The sequence below is a fragment of the Equus quagga genome, chromosome 2 (genome assembly GCF_021613505.1).
Source record: "Equus quagga isolate Etosha38 chromosome 2, UCLA_HA_Equagga_1.0, whole genome shotgun sequence".
Lineage (NCBI taxonomy): Eukaryota > Metazoa > Chordata > Mammalia > Perissodactyla > Equidae > Equus > Equus quagga.
Window position 1 is genome coordinate 167,094,691 of NC_060268.1, and position 20,051 is coordinate 167,114,741.

Genomic DNA, 20,051 nt, shown 5'->3' on the forward strand with positions numbered 1-20,051 from the left:
TATAAATCATGAGCTTTGTTATGGGATGCAGTTAAGTTTCTTGGAAACAACTTGATCCTTTTAAGACTTGCTGTTATGATTTGTTAGGTGGGTTTGGAGCTGTCCTCAGCCCAGAGCTAATTATTTCTCACTACTGAGGAAAGGCCTTCCTGAGTACTCTACCTGTTGTCTTGATTAATTAACTGCTTTACCATTATAAAAAGACCTGCCCAATGCCTCATAAATTATAAGTTTGACCAGTCTGGTTGGAGGAAACAGGCACTTTTTCTGGCCCTATGTAAGCAGTGGGCACTATTCCCTCTAATCTTTCCTAATGGTTCTTTCTCTGGCTTTGGGTAGTTCCCTCACACACGTATACTTATGAGTACTCTTGAATACTTGAGGGGAGCCCTGTGCATGTCTCTGGGATTCTCTCTCTGTGCAGCTCTTTTCTTTCTGGCACTCTGTCCTATGAACCCTAGCATCTTGATCTTCCTGAACCCTCAGCTCTGTCTCCTCAACTCAGGAATCCACTGGGTTCCACTTCAGTTCCCCTTTCCTGTGCTGTGGCCTAGAAATGTTCTCCAAGAAATTGTAGGGCTCACCCTGTTTGCTTCCTGTCTCTAAGGATCAATGACTTTTGCTGCTTATGTCCAGTATCTTTAAAACCACTATTTTATCTATTTTTGTCTGGTAAATCCAGTCCCTGTTATTCCATTTTTTCCTGAAATGCTAGATTGGTCAGATTTGGCATTTACTCCCGGGGCTATGTCAAAGGTGGATTTGAAGATGTCGAGACTGGAATTAGGGAGTCAAACTAGATAGCTACTGCACCAGTACAGTGAAAAATGTATGAAGGTCTTGAAGGCAGTGGTGATAGGAACAGAGAGATAGGGAGCGATCCAGGAAGTATTTGGGAAGTAAAATGAACATGACTAAATGATTGACTGGACATGAGGACAATGGAAGGATGAAAGTTAAGATGACTCTAAGTATTCTAGGTGGGGAGGTTGGATAGATGTTGGTGTCACCAAGTGATATAGGGGAGGAGGGGATGAGAGAAAGAAGTTTATAGGAAATCCAGGTGGAGATGTTTAGGGGCAAAAATTATATACAGTAGGATGAAAATACTGAAAATTTGTCCTGTCAGTTTCCCACAGACTGGATTTTGCTGATCACATTCCCAGCATGGTGTTTAACATGTTTCTCTGCTTTCTGTATTTCCTACAAATTGGATCTAGAGGTTAGATGAGATTCTTTCAATGTTTTTTTTGGCCAGACTAACCCATGGGTGGTTTTGTCCATTGCTTTTAAAATAAAATCCAAACTCTACCATGGCCTCCAGCCTCCTCCTGGAACACACCAAACCCTTTCCTGCCACTGGGCCTTTGTCTCTGCTGCTTCCTCTGCCTCCCCAGGTCTTCACACGCTTGGCTCATTCTCATCCTCACAAAGGTTTCCCCTGACTCCTCTACCTAAAGTGGCCTCCCTGGCTGCTCTCTCTCCTCACCTGGGACATGTCCTCCAATGTACATATCACAGTCTGCAGTTATCTTGCTTGTTTGTCTATTTAATTTCTTGCTTAGCATCCACCTTCCACGCGATTGGAAGATCCCCGAGGGCAGGGAGTACAAGCAGAAGTCAGGTGGCACGAAAAGACCTCATCATTAAGTTTCCCTAGAAGCTCATTTCTAAGCCTAGAATCCTGCTATAGAGAACAACTTTGGTGCCCTTATTAACAATGAGTGTCATCATAGCCAGAGTTTATTTTCTGTATCAATAACTCTGAGTTTGCTTTAACCTGGCAATGAGAAAGACACTTAATATTTCTGGGACTCATATCACTTAACTGTTAAATTGGCGGGATATTGAATGCTTCATAAGCTCAGATTAATGTGGCCAAAGTGTCCACTGGGTTATTTTCCTCAGTACAAGGTCTGGGGAAAACAGTACCATTGGCGTGGTCAACAAAGACAATCAGAGCTTTTGTGCCCTGGAACTGGTAGTCAGTGTGAAGACTGGAGACACCCTGGGAGTCCCAAAATTGGGCTACATCTTCACAGACATTTACTTTATTTAAGATTCTGCCAATTCTATACGTCATCAGAGACTTCTAAGACAGAATTTTCATAAAATGTCTGCATCTGCTGAACTCTCTAAATTTAATGTCACCAGATAGCACCTACATTATAGGCAGACTGAAGACCAGTTTATTCTGCACATGATAAAGGCTAGAGTTTCCTCTGTTTTAATAATAGCTGCTCTTCAGTGAGCCCTACTGTGTGCCAGGTCCAGAACTAGGAAGTTTCCATGCATTAACTCCTTCAGTCCTCACCACAAACCTATGAGGTCGGTGCTGTTGTCTCCACTTCACAGATGAGGATACGGAAGCCCAGTTAGTGATTCAAGGTGCTCTATAACATTTGTTCCGTAAATAAATCCGTCATTTTGTCCAAGGCCAACCAACTGTTTAAATAAAGGAGCTGAAACTTGTTGCTATATTGTTTCCTTCTGTTTTTCTTTTCCTTTTCCTTTCTTTTTTGTAGGGAATAGCGGGTGCAGGCAGAGTTGCTGCAGGGGAGCAGAGTGGGGGAAGGTGAAGACGGCTGCCTAAGAACGCCTGGATACAGGCATCATGGCCCATCAGCTGTCTTACCTAATCCTGATTCTGTTTTCACCTAATAAAAAAGTGCTAATTCTTTAGTAAAGGCTGCCTCTTCTAAAACCAAGAGCAAATTAGTACTATAGCCTGGATGGAAAAACAAAACCAAGCTCCTCTCCCTTTTAAAAACATTTTTTATTTTAATAATGTTAATTGTATTTTTCTAAATAATGAAAAGACATTTTAATTTTGCAGACATTTTGGAAAATATAGAAAAAAATCAAAACTGCCTATAATTTCAACACTTACAAAGAAGCAGTTAACATTTTAGAAGCCTCTCTAACCACTTTTTTGCCACCTCATTTTCAGTGGCAGGTGGTTTTGCTTTGGTCTGCTATGCCAAAGAGCAAGGATTCTCTTGTTCCTGTGGCTGGTGCCTCAGCAGGAATGGAGACAAACCTTTGCTCACATCTAGAAAGCCAACGACGTTCTCCAGAAACAGAGAGCCAGCAAGTGTGAGCAGGATTAAGGAGCCTCTCAAAGTCATCTGAAGGCAGGTCCCAGCCACGGATGAATAAGAATCACACATTTGGTCCTTTGGGTCCTTTTTCTCCTGGCCTATTGTAGATGTTCTTTTCCATAACGGAATCATTTGAAGACTTTTCCAGAGATAAGCAATGTTTTCCAATTGAATCAGCTCTTTCAGAAGTTTACTGGAACAAACTTGAGTCCTGTTCACTTTCTTTTATTAGGCAAACAATTAGCATTTTATGAAAATGAAGTCTGCAAACAAGATTACTTTATTAAATCACCACCTCCTCAACTTTTCTTCTCTGCAGTAAGTATTCACTATGATTTAACAGGCCTCCCACCAGCCCCATGAGTAAGTTTTAAATCCTTTCTCTTCATCTGCGATTGAACCGAGATGTAAAATGTTTTCACTTTTCAGGCCTCTTGGAAAAAGCGGTTTTTCATTCTGTCAAAGAGTGGGGAAAAGGGTTTTCGGCTTTCCTATTACAAAGACCGTCATTGCCGAGGGTCCATTGAAATCGATCGGTGTGTATCCAATGGAGAAAACGTTTGTAACAACAAATACTAACAACTTGCATGCAAATTGAAATTTAAACCATTGACTGAAAAAGCAAAATCTTCACACTTGCTATTATATTTGTTGCTGAAAAGAAGCTCAAAAGGGAAACATTTTGAGTAAAAGATAGCTATGTACTTATTTTGTATTGTTTATTACACTCAATAAATTATTAATCAATAAGCATTCAGTTATGAAAGACTTTGAGTCACTTAATTTATGGATGAGAGAGCAGATGAAATCATCATTTCATAAAGCCATGATGGATTTTTAAAAAGTATTTAAATTGACTTTTTTTGTTTTATCTTTAAGAAATTTTGTACCAAAAAAATGAGAAAACATGATAATATATAGAACCAAGAATCCAACTGAAATAGGAATTTATGGATTAAGTTTCAGGCCGAACAAAGTATTTCAATCTGAACAAAGTTCAGATCTAAACTTATTTTCTAAAATTATTACAATTTTCAAAACATTGATCAAGCAGATCTAAAGATTTATTCAATTTGAATCCTAACATAAAACATTAGTCAGTTTTCTTCTTAATTTTGTATTTGCACCAGTTTAATACGTTATGCCTATTCTAACAGAAATTCCATTGTAGAAGTTGGCATAAGTTATAGCCATGAAAAAATGCAATCTGTGCAGAAGATGTTTAAATGCCACCCTGAGGAGGTGATGTCCATCAGAACCCCTAACAGGGACTACTTCCTCGTTGGCCATGACAGGTAAGTTGTAGGATAACACAGAGGGTCTCTTGTGTGCAAAACAAAACAAATAAACAACATTTCAAACCCATAAACCAGAAACATGATTTGAACAGAAACCCATGGCCACAGCCTTCAAAACCATCTTGGCAGCTTTCATTGTATGTTAAAATACCTTGAAAAGGCACAGTGTTCATTTCCTAGGGGTGCCATAACAAAGTGCTTTAAACCGGATGGCTTAGAACAACAGAAATGTATTGTTTCATTATTCTGGAGGCTGGGAGTCCGAAATCAAAGTGTTGCAGGACCACACTCCCTGTGAAAGCACGAAGGAAGATCTATTCCAGGCCACTGTCCTAACTTCTGGTAGTTCCTTGGCAGCATAACTCCAGTCTTCCTATGGCTTTCCCTCTGTGTGCGCATCTTTGTTGAAATTTCCCATTCTTATAAGGATACTAGTATTGGATTAGGAATCCACCCTACTCTGGTTATGATCTCATCTTAGCTAATTACGTCTGCAACAACCTGACCCAATTTCCAAATAGGGTCACATTCTGAGGTACTGGGAATTAGGACTTCAACATAAGAATTTTAGAGGGACACAATTCAACCCCTAACAGTCACCATCACCCCAGATGCATTCCACGTAAAAGAACGCAGTACACAAACATCTGTGCAAGCTACATTTATTAGGGAGAAGCTATGCTCATCCCTGAAGGAGTCTTCAGATTTTAAGAGGGTTTCTTGGCGCCAGCTAAGGGGCCTAATGGATTCTTCATAGATGATTATCTGCTTGACAGAGAGGCTAAGTTTTGGGGAGGAAGCTGTGCAGAGGAGGCAGTGAATGCTAGCCAAAGAAGAACCATTTTTATGTATCTATTTTATGCACACGTGCCACCTACTAGAAGGGAAGAGGGACAGAGGTCAAGGGAAATTTACGTGAAAGAGACATGTAAATTTCACTCCACTTTCCAGGACCACTTCACTGGTTGACGCCTCATTATAATTTACTTGGGCTACAGCCATGGCCTCCTAAATAGCCCTTCCCTGGCGCAAAGCCTTTTTTGCACAGCTGCAATATGAATCTTTTCAAATCTCAAATTTGAACATACGACTCTCTTGCTCAAAAGCCATCACCGACTAGTCATTATTTATAGTCCCAAATTTTTCATCATGACATTCAAAGCCTATCATTTTCGGCTCAAATTATGAAGAAACTTGATCTGTTGCAGATCGACCCCAAGGCAAAAAGCTTTCTTTGAAATTGTCATGAGAGTCAGCAGAAAAGAAGATGTGATTTCTATAAATCCATTCAAATGCGCTCTCCATAAACACATGCAGTCCCAGAAGGGAGGCACAGGTGGATGACTACACAGAAATGGCACCAACGGGTTAAGGGGCTCCTTAAGAACACAAAAGAAATCAGTGTCAAAGCCCAAAGCTCCAAACCCTGTGATTACTACTGTTATTTCCACCTCTCTTCCCATTTCTCTGAGCTTTCCTCACAGAGGTGGCATGAGGGTTAAAGCTAGTGTGCGAGTGTGGAGCTGGTGAGGAGCCTATGGGTCATTTAAGCTACTTAGGCAAAAAGTCCTTATTTCCCTGGTACCTCTTCCACTGCCTGTTCCAACCTTAATAAAGGAATCCTTCCCTGGTTCAAAGGAGTGCAGGTGCTGTTGTTGCCACATGCCGGCTGAAAGTTTATTCCTATCAACAGGGAGAAGATTAAAGACTGGGTCTCCTTCATCTCATCATTTTGCTGGGATATGAAAGCAGCCCGTCGGAATCCAGAGGTGACTGTCTATCACTAACAAAATAACAGGGCGCCTGAACACAGCCCGCTTTCACAAGGAAACTCTGAGAGCTTTTTTTTCTGCCTTAGCAACTGGCATTAATACAAGGAATAAATAAGGGAGAAAGTGTACGTCTTTGTTATTTTTCTGATTAACAGTAGGAAAAAAATACTTTTGTGTTTTGTAAGAGAGCTAAAATACAGACATTTCAGATTTTCATTATTGGGGTAGGAGGAGGGAAAGTTAACTGGCATATTTTTAATAGTAGCTGAAACTATAGTATTTTCCATCATTGTTATTCAAGGTACATAACAGCTACCTTTTGAATGACTAAGTCTAGGGTTGTTTCTATAAAAATGCTTTTCATTTATGTGGCATTTTTGATATAATGTCTCTTTAATGTAAGGACTATTAGCTTTAAGTTTTTCATTTACTTCAATTTACACAAGTTCTTTCTTAGGGAGGACCTCTATAAATGAAACTTTGGTCTCTAGATAGCATTTTGACATGTTTTCTAGGTTGTTCTATGCTTAAAATGAAAGCAGAGGTCAAGGAGGAGGGAAAGCAAGGCTACAAGTCTACAAGTAGACTCAAATGAATAGAGCAAAGGGGTGGGTGCGCAGGACAGAGGGTTGAAAAGACAGGTTGAGGCAACTCAGGGCATCCCTGAAGGCCAGGCTGAGAGTCCTCAAGCATCTGGGAGCAGGAGAGAGATGAGATGAGTTGGTGTCTTGGTGAGAGAAAGCTGGCCGGCAATATAAATGTTAATGGTGGAAGACGAGTCAGGGAGCCCAGTGACGAGGCTGTTGCTTCATTCCAGACAAGAGATCAATCGTACCCTGATTCCAATATTTCTTTTTCATAAGCAGGAGAAACTCTCATTGGGTGACAAAAGGCCTTCTTCGGACCCCAGCCCTCTCCTTGGTCCTTCCAGCACATTGGAGATTGTCAGCTCCACCAGGCCAAGAAACAGTCTTCCAGACATGGTAATCAGGTTCTCCTCATCCTCTCTCAGGGTGCCATGCCTGGGAGTCAGCTGATGCTTCAAAGATCTTACCAGTGTATTTGACACCTTCCTCAAAGTGTAACCCAACATAAGAATGATTCTTAGCCCTAGTATTTATCCTATATTCAGTCTGTCTCCTTTATCATAGATGAGGCTTTCTGCTTGTCCTGCCTATCTCTAAATGTGTTCATTCATTTCAGACGCTGCTCAACATGCATCTGGGTATGTTGCGTAGAGATCTCCTCAGCTAAACAAAAGCCTGGGTGGCAACCTTTTCCTTCCTTTCACACACAGGGTACAGATTACCTCTGTAAAAAGATTCCCCAAACACCACTTGATTTCCCGTCGTACCATCTGTACTCCTCAGGCAAAGGCAGAGTTCTTATTAATTTCCTTCATTTACCCAGATCAGTCTTGCTTGTGTGTTTGTGTAACTTCATCTTCATTTCTAATGAAATTCATTTGAGGAAAAAAAAATACGATACATCTGCCCCTTGAAAGTGATTTGTAATTGTACTCTCAGCTCTCTTGGATTTTCAATTTTCCCAATTTTGGTTATTTTTCTTCTGCCATGGATACTATTTTGTCCCTTAGAGATGTAACCATTGACTTTCTCTTCTCCCTGGATACCAAGCACATTTTCATGTGGCATAGCCCCCTATTTTATCTAGATGGAAGCTCTCCACCTATTTTAAAAGCTTTTCGTAGCATATCGAATTCACCAGGCCAACGCCTCATTTGGTGTTTGTAGGAAGGGTGATAGGAAACGGGGTTGAGAAGGACAACACTTTTCAGCAAATGCCTCTTGCTTTTCACTCACCATACCCCTTCTCCCTAAAGATAACATCATCGGTCGTCTTGCCTTTTAATACTATGTATTCCAATCCAGTGATTCTTCAATTAGCTTTAGTTAAGAGCACCATCTGCCTTGTTGGAATTTGTTGTTGTTGATGTTAATGTTGTTGTTGTCGAAATTAAGTGGAAATTCTTCTTCATCCCCAATGCAGCATGATCTGGCTCCACGAGCTTGGAGCTAGAAAAATGGACACAACTTAAATACATCTACTTTTTAAAATAACTTTCTTTCGAGGACTTCCTAGAGAACATTCATGGTCTTTTCAAAACCGTCTGCTCTAAGGCATTGTTTTGGGAAGAATTAAATTGTACTTATAACAATTTTCCTGCCATGCAAAGCAGCTACTTTAGTAGAGTATCTGGTATCTATTGAGGACGGGAGACAGTAATTGGTTGAATCTATAGCACCTTGAAGCCTATAATTCATACTATCACAAGATCAACACTACAAAATTGCATTGCTATGGAAACAATAGAAGTACATGAGCAGAGCACATAAAAGGAATATTGAGCAGAAAGAGGAAAGGTGCGATGCCTTGACTCTGGGATAATTACCTTCTCAGATGGCACTGGGTGAAAACTGGAAAAAGATAGGGGTGGGGGACTCTGTGATGGAGCTTAGTGACTTGGAACAGAACCCACCAGAGAGAACCGCTAGTTCTGAGTTACAGGTCCCAGTGGTAGAGAAAATTCTAAAAGATAGGTTTATATCTTTACATCATCCATGGTGACCCAGACTCCAAAGTTAAGTTCAAGTTGTGTGGGCTTCTGGATGTAACCTTGGAAGATCCTCTGATCTTCTCAACCCAACTAATCTATAGTGGCTTTTCTAGAAAGCATTTGGTTTAATTCTGTCTTCCAAAGAAAAAGAAAACCATTAATTCTGTCTTCCTCTCTTTTTTCAGCATTTAACGAGAGAAAAAATTTCTCCAGGACGTGGACAAACTCATCTACCACATGATTTCTTGCCAGAGACCAATCAAGATACGGAAGAAGAGAGTCATTATATTAGCCCTCGAAGTATTCTTTTAGAGGTAACCCTTTCCATCCATTAATCTTTCATTCCTTCTACGACTATTTACTGAACCCCTGCCATGCACTATTCCTGAGGCACTAGGTTGGGTTCAGTGGAACACAGAGGTGACTCACAGAGGTGATGTGCCCCAGTGCTGACTTGTGAATAGGAGCCAGCTATGATACAAGACAGAAAGGGCTCCATGCCGAGGAGAGATGTTCATAAAATGGCCGGAGTATACAACACGTGGGGGACGGCGGAGCTGACTTCCAGACAGAAGTCCAGGGAAGGTTGCTTGGAGGAGATGACATTTGACCTTACTTGACTGGTAAAATTTGCACTTGGAGGATTGACTTGGGGAGTCTTTCTGCATTCTGGGCAGAAAGAATCATCTGAGCAAAGGTCCTTGGATGATAAATTGTGTGGTGTGTATCAACTAGTCTGTTGATCAACTGGAAGCCACTGCTGAGTGCCTTCTGTATGCTAGGTGCTGTACTTACTAGGCATGGTGGCTGCAGTGAAGGACCTGACATCCTTCCAGCCCTCAGAGCTTACAGTCCCATCAGTTACGAGTTGCGGAAGCAATAGGAAAAGGACAGATTTTCTCTCTCCACCGGAGTCAGGGAAGGCTTCAGAGACAAAATGGCATTTAATATGTATATGGTGACTAGTTCAGTTGGGCTATGACCTAGGGTGAGTGAATGGCATAGTGGGAAATAAGACAGAAAAAAGAGCCAGACCACGATGGGTCTTGAATGCCAAGTTGACTTCATTCTGTAGTCAGCACAGGGGCAGTCATGCTTTCTGAGTTGGGAAGTGGCAAAACTTGAGTTATATTCCAATGGTATTAACCCAGCAGCTATATTTGAGGAGACGATAGAGGGAAGAGAATGGAAATGGGAGGTAGGAAGACCAAATTGGGGGTTTTCTACAAGGTGGTGACATGCGTTCACACAAAAGAAGCATTCTGGGTTCAAATAAGTTTCAGAGACACCAAGATAAAGTAAGTTAAACAAGCTTCTTAACTGCAGAATTCTCAGCGCCTTTGGTATGCAGCGGTACATTATAAGTAGCCAAGTGGGATACAACATACAGCATTCCCCAAGCTCATTTGACCACAGGAGGTTTTTTCACCAAAAATATTTTCATGCTAGTGTTCTCTGGGACACAACGATGGCAACTAGTCTTTTATGACAGTCCAACCAACCAGTCAAGTTATATTGAGCATTAGTTATATGCCTGGCATTTGCTAGGTACTTTATGGGATGCAAAGGCTAGTAAGGCAGACAAAACTAAGCTAAAAGACCATTTAAAAAGACCCCCCAAAAAATTAAGTACAAAACTATGCTGTAGAAGTTCAGAGAAGGGAAATATTGGCAATGGCTGAGGTGGTCAGAGAGGACTGTGGGGTCTCAATGAGGCCTAAGACAACTTCATTAGGCAGAAAAGAAAAGGGGCATTCCAGGTGAAGGGAGATCCGTGAAGATGGGTACCGGAAGATCATTGTTTGTGGGAGGAGTGATGGTAAGACTGGCTTGACTGGAATCCAGCGTTCTGATTGTGGGTTGATGATTAATTTGTCAGCTAGGCAATAGAAAACCCTTAGGGTGTTTGAGCAACCATTGCCCCAAATGACTGTCTTAGTTCTAAGAGGCTAGTTAAGAGACTCCTGAGGGCAGTATTTTCCAGAACCTTTACAGCCTTCTGAAGCAACTTGGGCTGCCTGTGAGCATAGTAGCCTGAGGCCAGTTCTGCATTGTGTCCGTCTTTGACCCAGCCAGGTGACATGATTCTACAGTAGTGCTGGTTGGGAAAAAGAGTTCATGCCATTAGGGGCCTAGTGATGAAACAGAGAGGAAAATAGCAATTTAGTTCAATAAAACAGTTGCATCAGGAACATGAGGGCCCTGGGAGAAGAAAATGGACTTTGAGTCTGCAGAGGCTTTACTGGTTCAGTCTCACGTAGATAAGATTGGTTGATATTCCCAGAACGAGCACCACTGCTCATCCAACGGTTCATCCAACTTACTATTTCGGGGCCTAGAGCCATTATGTAAGGGGTGAAAGGGTACCTGGCTTATTAGTAGACTTGCATCCTTACATCTTTTCCTCTTGTATATAGTTGGATAATATTATTGCTTCCAATGATTCTGGCGAATGCATTGAACCTGGTAGTCCAGACCAGGTCTCCAAGAGAACTGAGCATCATTACATGCCAATGAAATCCTGGTAAGTATCCTGCCATATTTTTAAAATTGATTTTAGCTAATGTACCATTAATGTAATTATAGAACATTTACTGTTAATATGTTGGCACACAGCATTACCATAGCCCAAGTTCAGCACATTATTCAGTAATCTCGAAACAAGAAAAAGTGAGAATGGTTCTCTATCCATAGACAACCATTTAGTGACATCCTCAGGGTGTTTTCTGCCTCCTGAGAAGTTATTTTCTATTTTGCATTTACGTCTCTCACACTCTCACTTCTGCCCCCCAAACCCTCCCAATATAGAGGGTTATCTTGACTCCGTTTCCATTTTTAGAAGGAAAGTTTGTTGGATTTGATTCTAACTGTGGCTGTGATTCTGACGGTTGGATGAATTTCCAGACCTTGTTAGTTTCACACGGCTGTTAGCTCCTTAACTCTGATTCGTATATTGCAGAAAGTTGTAAATAAACACGCTAAAAAAGGGTGTGTGTTAACTTGTTATGCTCCAGTTTTTTCAAACAGACATCCCAAGAGTCTGCTGATAGCAACAAGGAATCCCAGACCCTTCCAGACACCCAGAATGTGGGGCTTCACCTAGAAGAACAAGGCTCAGGACATGACTCTTGTCTTTCACCTGCCAACGCAGAAGCACAGACCACAAATGACAAAAAGGGGTCGGCCTCACTAACTGTTGTGCAATTGTCTATTTTAATCAAGTAAAGTTCTAATTTCTAAAAGTTTATGGGCCCTTAGAGCAAGACAGATTTCCTTTTTAAATCAGAATTCAAATTTTAAAGCCCTTCCTCAAAATCTCCAAGTCAGCCAAGAATCTGACCAGCTTCTGCTTCTCACTGAAGGATAGTGAGTAACAGACCTGGAAGGAAAGTGGTCCCCTGGGCTGTGGGTGGCATTTTCAGATGTTTTCAAAAATTCTCCTTTGACTAGTCTTTCAGTTTGGAGAACTTGGGATCACACTGATCTGAGTAGCATGTCACCCAGCTTTTACTGTTAAAATTATGGACATGTAAGCACTTGAGGTTTGGTTATAGACTAAGAGGGGGACATTTAAGTTTCAAGTGATGCCAAGAGCATTTGATGAGATTTTTGTCAATTTTAACTCTGTTCTGTGTCCTCTATGAAATTTCCAATGGAGAAATGTACAAACTGATGTGCGATGGGCAGTTATATAATCAATTTAGTTCATTTTTTACTCCTTCCCATTGTCTACCATCTACACCACATCCCAAGAAGGGTGGGGGAGGGGTGTTAATGAGTACTTTTCAGTAACTTAAACTCATATTCTTCTCCCAATGTTTTGGACAATCTTTCACTGGAAAATGCCATCTCAGATGTAGGAGGCCAAAGTCTACTCAGAAAGTACAGTTCACAGCCGGAGAGAGTTGCTGATATAACTCTTACAAATGTCTTATCTCATAGTAACATCCCTGATGAAAGCCACGTGGAGACAGTGAATGTGTTCCTTTCTCCTCCTGACATCAGACATTATCTTGCTCTCACAGAGGCCGCGGGACGGGTATGGTAAGTCGGAGGTTTGAAAGTTATTGATTATAAATCAGGCTGGAAGATATAAAGAGAACAATTGTGTCTTGAAACACCATATGTGGCAATACTGCCTGGAAATCTTGAACTGTCGTAATGCTGTTGTCACCAAAGTTCTTTGATCAAGGCAGAAGTAAGGGAATTATTTTGTAGGAGACAACTAGGAGGTGGGTGGGTATAGGAGGACCCAAAAGTCCAGAAAGCAGCAAATTTCCCATTGCTTGAAGGTGAGGAAAAGTGGGCAAGAATACGTATGATCCAAGGAAATCATTCCCAGTCAATGTACAATGAGTACTGGATGAATGAATGAAGTTAGTGAAGTCCACAAGAATCAAAGATCTAAAAGAAAAAGGCGTACCGGGGTCTAAGACTTCCAGACACCAGCTAAAAACCTGCTGGTCAGGGACTCAGACACAAAAGACTGTGTGACAGAGAATTTTCTCAAAACGATCACTGTTTCTTAAATTTTACATTCTTTTAAAGGCTTCGTAATTCATTTTCGTAGAAGATTACATTTTAACAAGGGAAGAAAGCCCTTTAAGGTAAATGTTACACACCAATTGTCTTATAAGTTCCATAAGAGGACACCTTCCATTTTTCCAAATTTCCCACAGTCTAAGTCTCAATAAATACTTGACTGAAACTGTAGATGTCTCTGCGCCCGAGCTTGCTCATTCATTAATTCATTTATTTTTTCATTAGATATTCATTGTGTAATTATTATGTGCTCACTTTCAATAAATACTTATTGAGCACCTTCTGTTTACTTGGAGTAATGGGATTATAAAAAAAATTTTTTTAAAGCATGGTGCCATAACTCCAGGATCTTATAGACTGGTGAAAAGACAGCACCATAAATAAGTAAATATAAAATGCATTTTGATTTGAATATGTAAGAAATGAGGTGCTCACGCAGTGAAATAGAAGCTCAGGGGAAGGGGAGATAAATTACAGGAAGTGGAATGTACTTGAGAGGTGGTATGACTCGAGCTGGGCTTTGGAGGAAGGGTCAAGTTAAGATTGTCCAAAACATTTTGAGATAGAGGAAAGAATACTCTGAACAGGAAAAGGGCTGTGTCTACTTCGGATGTGGTGCACCATAGCTAAAGAAACTGGCGACAGCAACAACAATGGGAGAGACTAGAGTGAGGACCCTATCTGGTCCCCATCTGTGTCCTGCCCTCCCAGCGAGCACGGTTGGGCTCACCCTTGTGTCGAATGCTGTATTCCCATTGCAGCGTGGCTCAGTGGGAAGGTCCCCCGCGCCTGGGATGCTTATTTTTTCACGGAGATCACCTTTTGGCGGTGAATGACCTGAAGCCCCAGAGCCTGGAGGAGGTCTCCTTGTTTCTCAGCCGGTCCAACCAGAAGGAGGTGAGTCCTGCTGACTGGCCCTGGTCAAGGAAGTCAGTGCCAGAAGGAACAAAATCGAGGTCTTAGATGAAGTCTGAACAGTACTCTGAAGACAAATGAGACTCTTCATTCCTCAGCCACCAAGTGTAAATAACACTTTATACAATACGTGTAAATAACAGGATGTTATTTTAGGATCTTTCAAAATTCTTTCATATAAAGTAGTATTTGGAGAGAGCACTGGGCTAGGAGACTGAACAGCTGGGTTCAGGACCTCAGATGCAGCGTGATGTGGCAAAAAGAGCTTGCAATGGAATCAGACCGACTCAGGGTTTGCATCCCAATTTGTGCCTCAATTTTCTCTTCTGTAAAATTAAGGATAATGATAATACTAGTCATTGGTGAATTAAATGAGATAATATATGTAACGTGCTTACATCAGTGACTGGCACATATTAGGTGTGCAATGTAGTTACTATTACCGTTACTTCTACTCCTATTGCCTGGGGAATGTTGGACAGGTTCACCTTTTTAAGCCTGTTTCTTCATCTCAGAAATCAACATAGCCGTATTGTCCTCACAGAGTTATTGTAAAAATTAAACAAAACACGTGAGTATGTACTGAGTATGTATGTTTTTAAAACGTTAGCCGTGGTTCTGCCTATTAGTACAGTCTCCATGTTGTTAATTCCTTTCCTGGTCAAGTTTTGTTTCTAATAAGCCACATGACCTTGGGAAAAATCACTTCCTTTCCTGGGCATCAGTTTCTTCCCTCTAAAGTGTGAGAGTTGGTTTTCAAACTGGGCTTCTTGGACCCCTAAGATGGGGACAGGGAGAGAGCAGAGGAAGGGGACAGTGTGGGGAGCTTGAAGCAGAGCAGTCTACATTTATCATTTATCTTTTATATACGTTGCACTTTCCCATTAGCTCTCCTTAAAGAAACAATTCCTGGGCTTAAAATTTCTGAAAACCACAGCACTGGGTGATCTCTCAAATTTCCTCCAGCTCTGACAGTTGATGGTTAGATATGTCTTATCTCTTCTGTATCACACAATAACCTTGTTGGTTAGACAAATTGTACTTCCCCTATTATCTAAATGGGGAAGCCCAATAAGGATGAGCGAGTCGTTGAAGATACATAGCTAGTTAGTGGCAGAGCCAGGACTCATTCATTCCTTCATTCACTTGCTCACCATCTATTGAACACCTACTGTATGCTGGGTACTGTGCTAGGTCTTAGAGCTACAAAAATGGCCTTAGGCTGAGCTTAAGGAGCTCACAGATTAGTGGATAAAACAGGCATGTTAGGTGCTGGTTACAATGCAGTGTGTGCCCTGAGATATGAACAGAGGGCCATGGGAGGGTAAAGGAAGAATGGAGTAAATCTAATGGCGGGAAGCCAGAAAGACATCTCAGAGAAGGGGATGTTATGCTTGGGTTTTGAAGACTAGGGTAGGAGTTTGTGTGGTGGAAAAGTGGTAGCTTTCAGAGGCCCAGGCCAGCAATCTGGTAACTATATTTCCTCTGCCCAAGACCCACAATGGGGCCAAGTGTTCAATATAATCTGAACCCTTCTGGAAGTTAGCAAACAATACTCTTCCCCAAAGATCTAGGCATCAGCTCTGAAGCCAAGATAAAGATTTTGCCTGGGAGTAGATTCAGGACCTCCACCTGGACGTCGCCGACTGCCTTTCTAGATTGTGGAGTCACTTGCATGGAAGGGGACCACAGCATTTCTCTGAGCTCATTCTGCCTGACCCCCTTCTCTTGGCTGACAACTAGACACTATTGACAAATATCAGGTGTTCACCAACATGATTATCTGGAAGATCAAAAAATTCCCCTACCTTCCCACCCCACCATTCCTGGCTTATTTCTTTAGGTTAAAAATGGATATTCAGTTCTTTTAAAAAGTTCAAATAGCTGGGCCCTGGAAGGAGAAAGAATATTAGAAGAGGGGAGATATGGAACCAACGGAGGGGCAGCCAAGGGCCTCTAATGTTTTAGAGCACCTGAACCGAGGAGAGTTACTTTCCTTCCTTGAGCGAAGCGGAGTTGAGAGGAGTGGGAGGATGGGGTAAGGACGATGAGAGGAGAGAATGTGAGATTTTAAAAGGAAGGGGAGAAGGGGTGTGTGTGAAAGGGGAGAAGATGCTAGATTGCAGGAGAAATGCAGCAAACTTCGGTTTCCTCCCAATTTTGTCAGTGGCTGGTCCTATCTGGTGGTCTCATTTGGATTCTCTAGTTTCAAGAGGCTTTTTAATTCTTGGCACAAGTGGGCCCATCTGGGCACCATCAATGCTCTCTGGAATCTGCCCTAAAAGCTCAGGCTGGCGGATGCCAGAGAATAAATATGCATCTTCCACCAGAATATACAGGTCCTCCTGGCTTCCTCTGGCCCAGATATTGTAGTTCATTGCAGGATTTTCTTCAAAATCAGCTTCAAAGGGTGTGAATGAGGACAGACTGAGAACAAACAGTACTAAGCATAATCTTTAGTCACTTAATTTTCTTCTTTCTTGTGTTTTAGAAAGTAAAACTCACCATTGGCCGGATCCCAAATTCAGAGAAATTCCATGCTGTATCCTGCACATGCCCCTTAAAATACCAAGAGGTTGTACCTTTTCAACTGGATAAGTCTGGACTGGAGATGACGCTGAAGAGGAGTTCAGCCATTAAAAAGGGTCAGCAGAAAGGAACCAGAGAATAACATGCCAGGGACCCATCCCAGGGTGGGGTGAGGATGGGACCTGGATTCCGTACTGGGCTCCCCTGCTCACCGCTGTGTGATATGAGGCAAGTCAGCAAACCTCTCTGAATTTCCACATCTGCATCTTAACAATGGGGATAACTGTTCTCTCTCTGGCTGTTGCATCAGGGATACGGAGGGGGCCAAGTGGGATAATGACTATGGAACACAGTGCAAATGTAAGGCCTTATTATCCCAGACTTTGTCCCAAACACCGCAGACAAAGACTGGGTAAGTCCCTTACCCAAAATGTGTATGTGTTCTGTGAGGTCGTGGTCCACACAATCCCTTCTTTGTTGGGAAAGTACAGTTGGAAATATCATTCCAGGAAGGCAAGATTCCCAAGAGAGATGTGCTACCGTATCAGCCTTCCCAAAGATTTCCTGCTACTCATCGTGTCCATAGGCCAGAATAGGCCGAGACAGAGTGGCCTCTTCGATTCAATAATTATCCTGTTTTTTTAGTGACCCAGTAACTACTTTAGAAGTGGAAGCAGGTTTAGATGATATCCAGCAAAGATCTACTTGCCCCGTGAGTGATAAAAGAATGACTTAGCACCTCTAAGTTTGAAAGGTCTTAACTAATTGATGCATTACCCAATTGACCCGGGAAGGCCAAAAGAATCACATCTTTTTTCATAAACAGGGAACCAAATACAGAGGGCTAAAGGACTAATCAAATCTGCGAATAGTAGGGCAAAAAGGAGCTTCAGAAAATATATCTTACCATGTCACCATTTCACACGGGAGGAAATCAAGGCCTCAAGTGTTTAACGACATACTTTCTTTGTGGCTCTGGGTTTCATAGCTGTTTACTGGCAGAACCAAGAATCTAAAACCAGCTCTGAGAAACAGATGTCTGATCCTTCCTTGGTATCTGGATTTAGATTTGAAAAGACTTTCAGCATATAGAAGACATGTTCAGACACAGTTTATTTTCTGTCATCCAGATTGTGCAGAAAGTGTAAACATTTTTCATTTACGTGCCCCATTGGACCTACTGTTTCCTTTTTTTTTTTTTTAAGCTGGATTGGAGTTAGGACTCTGCTTTTTTCCCAGTTTTATTGCGATGTAACTGACATGTGACATTGTATTCGTTTAAGGTGTACAACAGAATGATTTGGTATATGTATATTGACCCACTCTTTCTACTTCTAGAAATTTATCCTACAGAAATACTCATACAAGTACACAAAGATACTTGTAAAAAATGTTCACTGTAGCTCTGTAGCATTGTTTGTAAGAAAAACATCCTTTGGGGATTGCTTAATTACGATGACTTCATATAATCGAACGCTGCAGATGTTAAAAGTTTTGCATAGATGGTTATGGAAAGATGCTCATGTTACACCAAGAATGAAAGATGCAAGCTGCTGTACAGTGGGCATAGCATCATCCTCTTCTTGCAAAAATAAATTAGTGGGGTGTGTGTGTCTGTAAAATTTCCCCAACTCTAATTAGGGAGAGAAATCCCTCCCTCACAGGGCTGTTGTGAGGTTTAAATGGATAAGGGATGCGTAGCACCTGACACGTGGCCTGATCAGGAAATGTCCGTTCTGCTGCTGTTGCTCTGACATTACTTTTTTCTTAAGTCTAGAAGAACATACATGAAATCGCTAATAAGAATCATCTCTGAGAAGTATGATCAGGGTCGGCCATGAGGGGGAGGCATTTCTGTAATGTTTGAATTTTTCTTTTTTTGCAATGAGCCTATGTCAATTTTATAGTATAAAATAAATATGTGTGAAAAATAAATAAATAAGTGAATATATTTTAAACCTTCTTATGTAAGAAACCAAGCCGCCTCAGTGACAGAAATAAAAAACCAACAAGGTTTGGTGACAATGTGGGTGGATACACCGCTTTGAAGCCCAAAGGCCCTTCCCCTGTTTTGCTCAGAAGTCTACACAGCGATGCCAATAAAAGCTGAAATGAGATAGACGGGCAAATCTGAGCCACCAGGCCCTTCGACCCCCTCATCAAGTCAAAGAGCCTGAAGACTAAGGCGTTAGATGGTTTACATGGCTCATGGAAGAGCTGGCATGAGAACACGGAACTCCCGGCTCCCGCTCCCTGCTCTTCCCAGTACGTCACGACGAGGGCAGCCAGCCTGCTCCTGGTGCTCTCTCAATCCTAGAACACTCTGCAGGCAGCTAAATCAGCTACAATACTTGCTAGGAGGATCCTGCTCTAGGGGCATCTCCCACATGCGGGATTTGTTCCCGAAAGGAAATGTCAGGGCGATTCCAAGCTCCCCCCAACCCAGAGATCCTGATTCAGTAGGTCTGGTGTGAGGCCCTGGAATCTGCGTTCTAATGACCACTCCCAGCCGATTTGACTGCAGCTGGACCAGGGAGCACACGTTGGAGCATCACTCCCAGGGTCACGTGGCGAGGCACATGCATCTTCTGAGAGGCTGCAGAATATAGACTATGCACATGAGCATTTTTGCAGGGCAAGGGCCCCTAGTTTTCAACAGTTCTGGACGAGGCTAGTGACTGTCATCCCTTTCCTCCCCCTCCAAAAAAGAAGCCTGCTCCTGAGCAGAGAAGCCTGGTTTTCCTTCCTTCCTCTCTGCCACAGGGGAGCGTGCCACCACGGGCCGCTGGGTGGTTGAGGCGTGGAAAGCCTTCAGCTGGCAATGGGAACCTGGTGACTTGGCTTCAGGTGAAGTCCTTTCTGCAGGCCGTTCCTCATTGTCCAGAGTCGTTCCTCTGTGCCTCCTTTTTCCCGGAGCTGGAGCTGGAGGCCAGCCACTCTTCCCCAGGAATCTAATCTAGGCCCCAGCCCAATGATAGGTCTTTCTTCCTCCTAACAATGGTAGTGGTCCCAAGGAAAGCTGGTGATTAAACTGGCCTAGAAGACTAGTCATCAAGGCATTTGTCCCAGATCCCAGCTTTTGGATTCCTCTTCTGTTAATGGACTAAGAGAGCTGTAGGACATCTTGCTGAGAGGCGGGGGCAGGTCTCCAGCCCGGGGCTAGGAAGACTTGTGCCTCGTATCCATATAATTTCACCAGACAGAGAGGGTGGGACGGACCTTCCTCACACTGCCCACCGCCAGCCCATCCACACCTGTCCTCTGTGCATTATGCCATGTGCGACCTTTCCCCTTGATGTTCATTCCAACCCGATTC

General features: G+C 42.3%; 1 protein-coding gene across 1 annotated transcript; it reads left to right on the forward strand.

The window, feature by feature from the left end:
* The first annotated feature begins 1,021 nt into the window (after positions 1-1,021).
* On the forward strand, positions 1,022-18,660 carry PLEKHS1 (pleckstrin homology domain containing S1). The gene is made up of 13 exons (XM_046652193.1): positions 1,022-1,222; positions 3,334-3,419; positions 3,531-3,637; positions 4,259-4,396; positions 6,093-6,168; positions 7,038-7,154; positions 8,935-9,063; positions 11,167-11,273; positions 11,764-11,970; positions 12,692-12,793; positions 14,053-14,188; positions 16,698-16,851; positions 17,562-18,660. Exons 1-13 carry the CDS (start codon positions 1,168-1,170, stop codon positions 17,687-17,689), a joined length of 1,542 nt encoding a protein of 513 aa, XP_046508149.1. The 5' UTR covers positions 1,022-1,167; the 3' UTR covers positions 17,690-18,660.
* Positions 18,661-20,051: the final 1,391 nt, after the last annotated feature.